Here is a 12,719-nt window from a genome sequence, read left to right as displayed (position 1 = left end):
GCTGTTATTTTGAGCGCTTTTAAACTCCAGTTATAGGACTTTATAACAGCACCTCATGTACGTTCATGACATCAGTGAACACGAACTACTTCACTTAGCCAGTGAGCTGCTCCGTCCACCAACCAATCAACAATAAGTAGCAGTAATACCAACCAATCAGCATGTAGTAGCAGTAATGCTGGTGACACTTTATTTTGAGTGGTCCTTCTTATATGAAACAAACACTTAGCTAACGGGCTCTCAATAACATCAAAAAAGTATGCAGGTCAGGATTAAGTTTTGGGATGAGGTTAAGTTTAGGGTTAGGATTAGGGCCAGGGTTAGGGTTAGGGTTAGGTTTTGTTGGGTATGGTTAGATTTTGCATAATGGAAGTAACATGAACAATACATCTACTTAATGTAAATAATGTATCAACAATACATTTTCAAGATATTTACCTCAGTGTATTCAGATGCTTCACTACTGCTACTTTACTGATATGCTGTCGATGTGTTACTGATAATCTGTTAAGAGTTAATGCAAACCAACCAGCACTCAGAAGCAGTAATGCCAACTTAATCAGTACTCAGCAGCAGTAATGCTGGCGTCCTGCTGCCCAAAACCCGTTTGCTGTGGAAAAAAGGAAACATCCAAGTTAGTTTTCTTCTACGGGTGCACCTTAATTTTTTTTTTTTAAAGATTGAGATATAAAAAAAAAGGTAATTTGGAGTGATTTGATGTGAAATGCTCTGCCCCAGAGAAACTTACCAAGTCAGACAGAGCAGTTCACAGTAGAGGTGATAGGAACCAGACATCTGACAGGACTACTAGAAAGAAATCAGAGTCTGTAAGTTTCTCTACAATAAACCATTTCACACCAATCCACTCTGAATGACTCTGTTTACATTTCAAGGACTGAATTATTCAGAAACTTTGAAAATATGTGGAATTCCCCTTTAAACCGGCTCTGCTCTGGTTTTGTAGACTCCTGTCAGTCTCCCTGGTCTTCCTGCTCGCGGCCGGAGATCATGGAAAGCGCGACATCTGCTGGCCAGAACTGAGAAGAATAACCGCAGGGGACTGTTGGAGGGTTGAACACATCTTTCCTCCAGCAGTGTTTCTGATTCTGTCTTTTAGGGTATGTAAATATAAGAAAGAATAAATATTTCTAGACTAAAATACTAAATAAATGCTATTTTTCCAACCTTATAACCTTTTACTACCTTATTACTTTTTAAAATATGATTACTTTTTAATCCTTAATTAGAAAGTAAGGACCGTTTATGTTTGTAAACCTGAGAGAAACGTACAAGTAAGTCTATGTGGAGTATGTAATTGATTTGCACAGTTAGCTAAGCTAATTTAACGAGTTTCACGATGTGCTTGAGCTTGTGTATACCGAACGCCCACGACCTGATTTAGGGATATTTTAATATATATTTTTAATTTTAATTTAGTGATAGGCAGCAGCTTTTCTAATGACATACAACCTTCTTTTTCAAAAGTGAATTTTTCCAGAAAAAATGTCCTTTAATGAGACCAGTAGAGATGTGGGCGGCTCGTTCACCCTCAGCCTGAGCTGCTCTCCATCTCTTCAGGAAGACAGCGGAGTGGTTTCGTTTCTGCTCTGCTGAGGAGAATCGAAAGTTATCTCGCTGTCATCTGCACTACCTGCATTGTCTGCGTATCTTCGTTTATCTGTTTACACCCTGCTCCACAGCTCTAACAGTACCGGCCCTGTCAGGCATTTATTGCGATGTCAAATCAGAAAGTTCTTCCGTGTTGTCGTTAGAATAGAAGGGAAGTGAAGATTTTCCTCTGTTGGCCGAGAGCTCTGCTTTCTGTGGTTTCGTAAAGTGCATCGGTAAGTAGCTACATGTCTTCTTCTCAGGCTAGCATAATTCTGTCTGGTAGATAGCATAATGCAGAAATGACGTATAGCCTTTGATGTATGGATGGTTGGTTGGATGGCGTTATCAGCTGTAGAAGACAATGCAGTGTGTTTTGATTAGTCTAGCCTGCGCTTCAAGACCTTCAGATCTTATCTGGCTTCATATTCCGTTTCATTCTGTTCCCAAACACTTAAATATAAAGTGGTGAAAGTGTCGATTGTAAAAATGGCCTGAATCCTTATCCTTTTTCCATTTTTAAGAATCACGTGACCTCTGAGTTAGCTGCAAGTTTACTTTTTAAGGGGAATTTTCAAAATGAAACTCTTTTCCCAGATAAGACAGCTGTATTACTGATATACCAGCTTTATCATAATATCACATTTTCATATACATTGCATAGGCAGTGGTAACTTTTATATGAAAAGTTACTTATTTACAATTACTGTCATTTTCAGTTGTGCTGTTTATAAGGCTTCACCTCTCATCATGACACTGAGGAAGTGGTTTTCATTCCTGCCATCAATATGGTGAATTGGCAGCTATTCAAATTGAGACACCTCTCTTGAAACAAGACCGTGCCTGTTTCCTGCTGAAGTGGACAATAATACTTCACTCAAAGCGGTGAGTAGATGTCTCATTACCTTCTGCTAACTTATTAAAGAAATGCATTGTATGTTTTAATATGTTTGACCTTCTTTTCACTCAGGCTTGGGGAAGTGTCCACTGCTTGTGTCTAGAATGGCTGACAGAGGGATTTTGGAGGTACTGTGTTTTATACATGGATAGTTCAATTTTAAATGTCAGTCAGTTGTGTAAGTGTGCTTCCTGTGAGACAGTGTGTCTTTATTCCTTGCCCTACTATGTTAATTGGTTTGTTATCTGCACAGGTAGGCATAACATATAACCTTGTTTGGTCAGCCATAACTTTGTAACAACTCTGAATTCCTAGAATATTTTACCATGACTGTGAAGAGGTCATTACTTTCAATCTTCCTACAGTAATGCAGATGTGAGGTCATTGTAATATTGTGTACAATATTAAGTAAAAGCAAGCATGAAGCATTGTGTATGGTGATGGTGATGGACTGAATTATTTTATCTGCTGTCAAGGGATTTAACATGAAGTGAGTTGAGAATTGAATTAATTGATTAGTTAGGTCTCAGTTTCTATTTATATGAATTGTTCATCCCGTGTTCTTTGTCTTTCATGAGAAATAAACTTTGGCATAGTCATTACTTATAGGCTTAACCTAAGGTGTATTATGACAATCAGCCCCGATGCTGTATTACAACCAATCCACCCATCCATCATGCCATTAAATAACAACTTAATATACTGCTCATTTTGTGCAGGACACCCTGAGTTATGCCAGAGCATTAAACTGACAACTGTTCATCATATCATCATATTTTCATCCATGTGTGTTGAATGTAACATAGCTTTTGGTTATCTTTTAGGATAATGGAAGCGAAGTGTCACATTCAACTGAACTTCCTGCAGAGATTAAGGACTGGGATAAAAACCATGTGAGAGACTGGATTCTCAGGTTAACAGATGTGGATGATGAATATGCAAAGATTTTGTATAATCAGAAGATTAGTGGATCTAGTCTTTTATTACTGGAGAAGGCTGACCTTATAGACTTGAACATCGAGCTGGGTCCAGCAAAACTGATCATTCACAGGAGAGATGAACTCATTAAACTAAAAGCTCAACAGTCAGTCAGCCCTGGAAACCAGTCTAGTAAATCATGCAAGCCCTACCCTTTCAGTCAGTATCATGCTGCCTACAGATATCAGGAAAACAGCATACTTGATGTAACAGAATCAGGTGCTCTGAACCTCATAGAACCATGTCATGAGTACAAAGCATTTATCAACTTTGAAAATGTGACAACAGAGGAAAAGCTGAAGAAGTTCACAGAAGAGGTTATCAGATTTGCTGCTGCCTGCATGAACAGCCGAACTAATGGCACTATTCATTTTGGAGTTGGAGACAGACCAGAATTCACTCATGGGCAAATTCTGGGTACTAAAATTGAAGACAAAGAAACATTTGATCAGAAACTAGCAGATGTGATCGAGGGTAGGTTTGAATATAAGCACATTGATGTGGTCAAAAAATGTATTAAACCCCCCAGGTTTGTTGAGGTTCTTGAAGCTGATATGACAGGCTCAGGAAAATATGTCATAGAGGTGGACATAGAGCCGTCTTCCTTGCTTTGTGAAGACAACTTCTTTCACATTTATAGTGTAGACACAAGAAAATCTAAAAAACGATTTAAAACCAGAGACCTTAAGACTGATGAGAAGGACAGTGCAAAGTTATTTTACATTCGAGATAACAGCAGCAGCAGGAACCTTCTTGCCCAAGCCTCGTCCACCAAGTCCTTGGAGGAGTACAACAAATATGTTGATAATATAGTGCGCTTGTCCCAACTGAGGAAGGAAGCTGAGGAAAAGCACCTCACTGTGGTTAAAAACAGCGTGCAGGGTTCTAGGCTCTGTGAAATGATAACAGGAGGCTCGCGTTCTTTGGACAAATCTCACTTTGAGCGATATGTATTAGTCACCAACAAATCTCATCCAGTTCAGAAAGAATACCTTGCTTTCCTTTTAGACATGAACTTGACAGCTGTTTTGGACTTTGATCCAGAATCTGCTGAGACTGGCTTGAATAATCTATTTGATGAGAAAAGAAACGTTAATGTTCATTTGCCAGTGCAGTATAAAATCACAGAGCCAGTGGAGGAAATTGCGAGTAAGCTAAAGCTGACCAGAACCACAAGCTGGGTTTTCTGTAACGGAGGAATAAAGGAAGAAAAACCCTCTGACGTGAATAATTGGCTGTTAGAGAAAGGTTCCTCCATTCGTGATGTAGTGTCCTTTCTTTGCCGAAAAGACGTGTTACCTCAGAAGAAATTCCTCATCATGTTTCTGCTGTTGAGTGACGTCACTGACAAACATGATCCGATGCTTGAGACCTTCAGTATGTTTTACCAGGAGCTGAAAGGTACAGAGCAAATCTTATGCATTTGTGGAAATGGAAGCTCGTACACTTACTGGAAGGAACTCATTGAGGCACGGTATGGTGTCAGCATTTCTAGAAGATGCATCTATGAGCTCAGTTTTGCTGAAATTAATGGCACGGTCCTCAGTCTGTGGTCAGAAAATCGCAAATCAAGCCGATTCCTGCCTGGTGGTGGCGGTAAAGTTCTCTTACCAAAGAAGGTGGAGGACAGCCTGGATAGACTGAGTATTCTATGTGTAAACCAGTGTGAAGGAGGAAATGAGGACAAGATGGAACAAGAGGAAAGATTTTACAAGGGAGGCAAGGTGTCCTGGTGGAACTTCTACTTCTCAGAGCAGCCAGGATCAATGCCTTTTATCAAACGAGACAATTTTGACTACATCATTGATACCATTATTCCAGACATGTGCTCCCTCACACAAGCTTGTGTTCGCTTCAACATACTCCATATTCCAGGTTGTGGAGGAACTACTCTAGCCATGCATGTCTTGTGGACCCTGAAAGAGAAATTTCGATGTGCCGTACTGAAGGGCAAAACAGCTGATTACGACGATGTGGCCCGGCAGGTAGTTACCTTGTTGACATGTGAGACGACTGACCAGCAAACTCGGGTTCCTGTTTTACTTATGCTTGATGACTTTGATGAAACTGATGCTGTAAATGATCTCCAGCAACACATTGAAAAAGAATGTCTGAAGAAAAACGGTTCTTCCAGGTCTCCCCAAATCGTCCTTCTGAATTGCATGAGGGCTGAATCACAAGCGCAGACTGAAGCAACAGATGACACGGTTTTCATTGGTAACCAACTATCTGGGAAGGAACAAAAATTATTTGAGAAAAAGCTAGAGGAAATTGAAAAGATCTACAAGAATGCTGAAACATTCTATGGTTTCATGATCCTGAAGAAAGATTTTTCGACAGAGTACATACAGGGCATTGTGAAAAATACCCTGAAAGGCTTCAACTTCAAACATAAACATGCTCAGCTCATCGCAGTCCTGGTGCTCTTGGATTGCTACTGCAAGAATGCAAATTTATCAGTCTCTGTGTGTGAAGAATTTCTTGGTTTGGCAACAAGGCCAGATTTTGAATCATGCAAAGCAGAAGATGGATTCAGGAAGTTTTCCACACTTTTGACACGGTGCACTGAAGAATCCAGTGTAGTCTATGAAGCTGTGCGAGTAATCCACTCAAGCATAGCAAAACGTTGTTTGGAAGAGCTTACAACCACTTTCAATGTGTCCAAAGCACAGATTACTGACTTCCTGCTTACAACAGACTTGTTTTACGATTGCATTCAGGGAAAGGAAAAACTAATGCAAGATGTTCACAGTACGCTGGTGAAGAGGAATTACTCAGCTGAGAGTCTTTCAGCAGAATGCCAGTTTTCACCACTTGTCCAAGCGATTACAAAGGAGACGCCTGGCTTCGAGGAGAACGTTTTGCTCAATGCGGCAAAGCGCTTCGAAAAGGATGCAGTAATATCCCAGCTTCTTTCTAGGTACCATTACCTGAGGAAGAAAGCCTTTAGAGAGGCAAAGGACTGGGCGAAGAAGGCAAGAGATCTCCAAAGGGATAACTCTTACATTTGTGATACATCTGCACAAGTCATTAAGCATGAACTGAAAGATGCTATCAGCAATGACAAAGATGATCCTATAAAACCAGAAAAAATGAAAGAGTATCTCAAAATGGCTGTCTCTGCAATCGAGGCTTTCAGGGAAACCCAGGAAATTGCCAGAAAAGAAGTCGTTGTTCGCTACAAAGGGAAAAAAGATTTTAGCCCTTACAATACTGCTGGTCGCCTTGGTGAGCTTCAAATTGCCGTTATAGTGACTGACATACTGGAGAGGATCCCAGTTTTTTCGTTAGATGAGCTTCGACGCAACATTCTCACTCAAGTTCTCTCAGGGAAGACGAAAATAGTAGATGTGGCAAAAAATGATCCCAAGAAACAAAAGCATGCATCATATTACCATTTTTTGCAGGACTTTGCAGAGCTTCTTCACAACCTCAAAGACAACATGAAGAAGCAGTTTGATTTTCTTGACAATTACTACGTCAACTTGGGCTCATTTTATTCCCAGAAAGATATTCGAGAGTTGAGAACACGACAGGAAGTCCTCAGGTGCTTTCGACAATACGCTAAAGTGTTTTGCAAGTCAGATTCAAAGGAACTGATGAAAAACAGGATGTTGATGAGCATGCTCAAGATTGAAAAGGCCCATCAGTATCTGGAGAAGAACAAGGCTGATTCTTACAGTGGACTGTTGGACTGTCTTTCTAATGAAGCTTCTGCTGCAAACATTGAACAAATTGTCGAGCGGTATATTTTTTTATTTGAGAACACCAGGCCACAAGATGATGGGCACTTCAAGGACACTGTCAACTTCATCTATGCAAGTATTGTTCTCAGTCGGGTTAGGCCTGAATCTAAGCTCCTCTGGGCCTACATGAAGCTTCTTAATTTACTTTGTGACACACTTAAACGCCCCACCCCCCTCAGTGAAAGCCTGCCGTTGCATTTCATTTCAGTTGTGATGCTGTGGCCAGAGACCATCGATATCTTTTCGGGTAGGAATTTGAGTGACAAGCTGGAAAGTTACATATCACAGATGAGAAATTCTTTTTCCAATGAGATGAAACCAGTGTGCATTGGCAAGAGAGCAGTTGTTCATTTTTACTTGGGCAAGAAGACCGGTTACGAACGCCTGATCACCCAAAAAGACATTCACAAATGTGTGGGATCCGAGCAGAGCATGACAACTCAGTTGCAAAATGGAAAGATATGGAAGCATGAGAAAGTCAGAAATACCCTCCGCAAAGTCACTGGAAGAATTTGTAAGAATGCCATTCTGGCAGACACACCAAATGAAAAATTGAAAGTTCAAGTTTATCCAATGTTCAGAAGTCAGTTGAGTGGAGAATTGGGTGCCAAAGTGTCATTTTTTGTTGGATTCACCATGAATGGTCCAGTTGCTCTTGGCATACAGCCAGAGTCATAACGTTTCAATTCACAATTTCAGCCTTTTAACAGTTTACACAATATATCAACATATCCATTTCACTGAATTTGTGGACCAAAGACTGAAACGGAAAGCCATGGTTGTATAACTACCATTTTGTAGTAACATTACAAATTATTTAAAACTTTTTTTGTACATGCCTTTTGTTTATGTATCATTTACTGGAATACATTTTTAGCAGCCGCATATCATCTTGTTAATATTATAATTTTTTAATCTGTACTTGTTTGCTTAGCATTAATTAGTTTGCCATTCAATATTCCTTGATATGGAAATTTTTAATATTGCAATAATGTTACATACAAAAAATAACAAGAACAATTTTTTTACTTACTGTATATTTTGTACTTTTCTCTAAATTTGTGATTTTTTCCCAGCACTTTCTTTTCCATCTGAGACTGTAATGATGAAACTCATTTAATTTTGGCCAACATGCCATTCAAAATATTGTTTTTTTTATTATTTTGAAGCATATTTTAAATGAAAGCACTTGGTGAAATAGAAATATTTTTTTCTACATAGATGTTTGAATGCACTGTTTTTAAACTGGATTTCGTTTTTGGATTTTTGGATGCACACTTTACATTATGAACTTTTGTTACCACTTATCTGTCGGTGATTATGGTTTACTTCTAACTTTTATTAAAGGTTATTTGATTAAAGATGGTATGTGCCGTTGTCATAGTTTATAGAGTATCTCAGGGCAGGAGCATGGCAGAAAAATTATGTTCATGTCATCACTGTCAAAACATATACGTCCATTTTACTTGTTTTTAATTTGTTACATTGTGTGAAAGTTTTATGACTGGACCAATAGAAAGGCTCTAAAACACTTGGAATAAAACCACTTTACAATAATGTTCTTTAAAAGTCAGGAATATTTTTGCCTTCGCCTGTAAAATTACTAATTTGGAGATCTTTTTTTTGGACAACAACGATATGCAGCACTGGTTAAATTTTCTGTTGAGTCTATTCTGTGATAGCTGAAATGGAAATATTACTTATGTATTATTTATACAAAAAACAACAATTAACATAAAATATATTCCTTGTTTTGATGTACTTATATTCTAGACTCAGAACATGCATATTGCTGTTGCTATGAAAATTTTAATATAAAGGCCACATATGTGGCATCTTGATGACCCTTGAATTTGTGCGATATTGAAACAAAATTTCAATGTTAAATTACAGTTTGTTGATTTAAAGTGAAAATAATAACACATTTCACATTTTTATGCACAATTACTGTTTGTTTACTGAATTTTTACATATTGTGAAAGAAATTGTGCACTAAAATTTATTTCACTAAGAAAATCAGCAAAATGTAATTTTACCAGGGGTATTAAAACGTTTACATACAACTGTTAATAATATGTTAATGGAGTGTTTCTAGACAAATGTGTTGGTTCCTACACTGTCCAGAAATGACCTCACTAATGTTCTTGTGGCTGAATGCAGTCAAATCCTCACAGCAATGTTCCAACATGTAGTGTAAAATTTTCCCTGAAGAATTGCTACAGCAAAGAGGGACAAACTGCCTAATAACACCCTTAATTTCAGAGGAAACCTTATATGAGTAGGTGTCTACAACACTTTAGACATATAATGTGTATTGTGTAAAATCAACTGAGCAAAACAGGAAAAAATATGTTCAGTTTTATTTCTATCATATCTTAAGAGAAAAAAATGTCTTTTTTTCTTCCAAAAATCATAAATAAGGTGTGTCTGTTTCTCTGGATACTGGAAAATTGGCTAAGTGTGTACTTTCCTCTGTTCCACCACTAGAGTGTGATCAAGGTCTTTTCTGACTCAAAAGTGTGTACTGCAAAGTGAACTCAGTTTATTTTTTAACCTCCATGTTTTACCTATTTACAGTCTCAATGTCTATGTATTTCAATGCTTGAGATGTAAACAAAGTCATTCAGAGTGTTTTGACGTGAAATGGTTCACTGCAGAGAGGCTTACTGACTCAGATTTCTTTGCAGTGGTGGTGATAGAATCACAATGTCTACAACACAAATATAGCCATTCTATTTACTATCCAAAACCACCAGTGAACCTACATGTGTCTTCTGAGTTTGATGTTGTATGTTGATAACGGTGAACTACTGGTAAATCTAATGGAAAAAAATCTGTTTTTTTTTGGGTGCTATTTCACCTTACAGCACCCTGCATTTCCTCTCCACCATAAATGTATAATAAAACAGCTTTTAAACCTTTTCAGAACACCCTTTCTGTGAGGGAGCTTTTAGAGGCATTAAACTCTTCTTCTGGTTCCTATCACCACCACTGTGAACAATTCTGACTCTTCTCTGGAATGGAGCATTTCACATCAAACCACTCAGAATTACTTTGTTTACATCATAACCATTTAATCATGCACAAGTTTTGACATCTGCAATGTCAGTGGGTTTATTAAAAGAAGGTTTTTTTTTTCTTTCTGTTTATAATATTATAATAACATTATATAATAATATAAGAAGCTAGTTATTGCTAGTTATCTGCAATTTTCTGCCTTAGAATTTCTAGGTAATCAGATTGCTATACAATAACTGGTCAGATCTAACACAGCTCGGTTAGCTGTTTGAGACAGCAAAAGTAAGAATGGCGTCACTGCTGCGATGCAATTTCCTTATTAAAGCAGAGTAAATGAAAAGATGCACTATGTAGGCTTAAAATCCTAAAACATTAAAGGGTGCCCTATTGAACCCCCTCCTCTTCCTGGCTTTCAACCTGTTTATGAATTCTAACCTTTGTCTATGGGCTGGTGCACAATGCGCAGATTGTGATTGTGTTTTAACTGAAATGAGAAAATAAAAGATGGTTTCCTCTGAGTGAGGTAGATTTATGGAGCCTGTCCTGCCTGCTGGCCCCATGATCCCTCTGATCTGCTTTTACTTCCTCACCACTGTGACCCTTGGGGTCATTAGAAACCCCGAAATGGCCAGATTGGCCAGCAGCCGACCCAGTGCTGCTTTGTTTTTCAATGAAATTACTATATTTAACACAAGCAGAAACCGGCCAAGTCCAGTACACATCTGCTTGAAATTGTTATCTCCTATTATGTTATTTTCAGGCTTTTATTTTCATGATATTTCTGTTGTCTGTGCATCTCTTTGTGAAATAATGATGGGTCATTTTGTGGATCATTCAGTATTATAGAATTAATGCAACAACTGAGACCAGTAAAAAGAATGTATTTGAAAAAACGTGCCACATTTGTTTTGTTCTATTCGCTGTTCATTTGCTTTGACACTTTTGACATACTATCTGAGGATAAAGCGAGATGTCCGGTCAGCAGCTTTGTGATACAAGAGCCACCGAAGGGCCTTAACAATCAGAGACTCCCACTGAACACATAAGCTTTAACTCATTAAGTTCTGTATCTGAAATTTTACATTTACTTTGGTTGATATCATCGCTGTTAAAGGAAAACATGCATCTCCAAAACTTTACAAGAGAAGGAACAAAGGTTCTGAACTTTTACTGCCGTTTTTGTAAAAAGGTTTATTCCAAGTAAATCTGGAGCTTTCTTTTGGTCATTCATTATGAAATGTTCATGTAATATAAAGGACAGCTGGTATGTTCAAATGATGCAGAGAAATAAAACTGGCAATAAATGGAGCAACTTTTTTTGGACAGGGACGATGTCTTCTTTGAGCTTCCCTGAGCACAAATCTGAAGATGGTTTTTAATTGTTTGTCACTACATTGATGAGATTAAGTGTAGTATTAATCACACAGCACTACTGATTTCTAAGAAAACCATAGAAAATCCAAAGTTGATTGTGAATAAAAGCATGAACTTGCTTATAAAATGAGCACTGTAAGACATTAATTCAAGGTAGAGCTATATAACATTTCATCACTTTAGACCAAACAAGCTTTGGGTCTTTTCATCACACTAAGTTTAGCTGTTATACATAAATAGGTTAACTAACACATGAGCAGCTCTGACTATATATTCATTACAACTATTAACTTTAAATACTGACTGAATGCCACTTAATATGACTGTTGTGATGTTCTGAAATGTTTATATTTTGTTATAAACATTTGAGAAATACGGGAGTAATATGTTCATTTTCTTTTTAGATCTAGGCATTCTTCACATTCTTCTGCCCCTCTGCTGGATCACATTTGAAGGGAGATTCCCATTACATCTAACTCCCTTTTTATATTTTTTTCAAAGCTTTCTCCTTCCTTTGGTGCTTCAGCTCAAGAGAATATCAAGCCCCCTCGAGACTTTGTTCAAACACTATGCTATCCAAGATCCCAACCCTCTAATGAACATACTTCCCCCCCGTCAGCTCATGGATTAGGCCCATTGTGAATAGAGAGGAAGAAGTTGGCTTTGAGATAATGGAAATCAGATGGACCAAGTAGTAATGGTCAGAAAATGAGAGAAAAATCTTTCACTGCAGCGATTCTGTTTTAGATGGGATATCTAAGGCATTCTCCCAGATGTAGGTGGTATGTTGAACTTAATGTATGTAGCCCATGCTGGGAATTCAGTGCACAACTGGCTGGGGTGAACTCTGAAATTCCTCAAACATCAGCGGAAAGCGAACACCATCAATCATTTTTACTTTTAGTTGCACATGTATAGCCAAAGTAAACTAATTGGGATCAGAATCTAAATCCCCAAACTGCATATCTAATCCTTGCCTCCCACTTTGCACGCTGGCATGATGTTCCCACAGACAAGTGGATCTTGTGGAATAAGTAGAAATGAGGCTGTTTAGGCCCCTTGTTTCCATGCCCTGGCTTTCTCAAGAGATACTGTAC

At 38.1% G+C, this 12,719-nt stretch overlaps 1 protein-coding gene across 1 annotated transcript; it reads left to right on the top strand.

The window, feature by feature from the left end:
* The first annotated feature begins 1,532 nt into the window (after positions 1-1,532).
* Positions 1,533-8,348, top strand: LOC118822351 (sterile alpha motif domain-containing protein 9-like). Its single transcript, XM_036591393.1, has 4 exons — positions 1,533-1,844; positions 2,328-2,493; positions 2,579-2,634; positions 3,331-8,348. Exons 3-4 carry the CDS (start codon positions 2,611-2,613, stop codon positions 7,906-7,908), a joined length of 4,602 nt encoding a protein of 1,533 aa, XP_036447286.1. The 5' UTR covers positions 1,533-1,844; positions 2,328-2,493; positions 2,579-2,610; the 3' UTR covers positions 7,909-8,348.
* Positions 8,349-12,719: the final 4,371 nt, after the last annotated feature.

The sequence above is a fragment of the Colossoma macropomum genome, unplaced genomic scaffold, assembly GCF_904425465.1.
Source record: "Colossoma macropomum unplaced genomic scaffold, Colossoma_macropomum, whole genome shotgun sequence".
Taxonomy (NCBI): Eukaryota; Metazoa; Chordata; class Actinopteri; order Characiformes; family Serrasalmidae; genus Colossoma; species Colossoma macropomum.
Note: the sequence above shows the minus strand (reverse complement) of the source record. Positions and strands in the feature narration are given on the sequence as shown.

Coding starts and splice junctions, on each gene's coding strand:
- LOC118822351 (XM_036591393.1), top strand. CDS start 2,611: ATGGCTGACAGAGGGATTTTGGAG. Junction 2,635..3,330: donor CTGACAGAGGGATTTTGGAG/GTACTGTGTTTT, acceptor GTTATCTTTTAG/GATAATGGAAGCGAAGTGTC.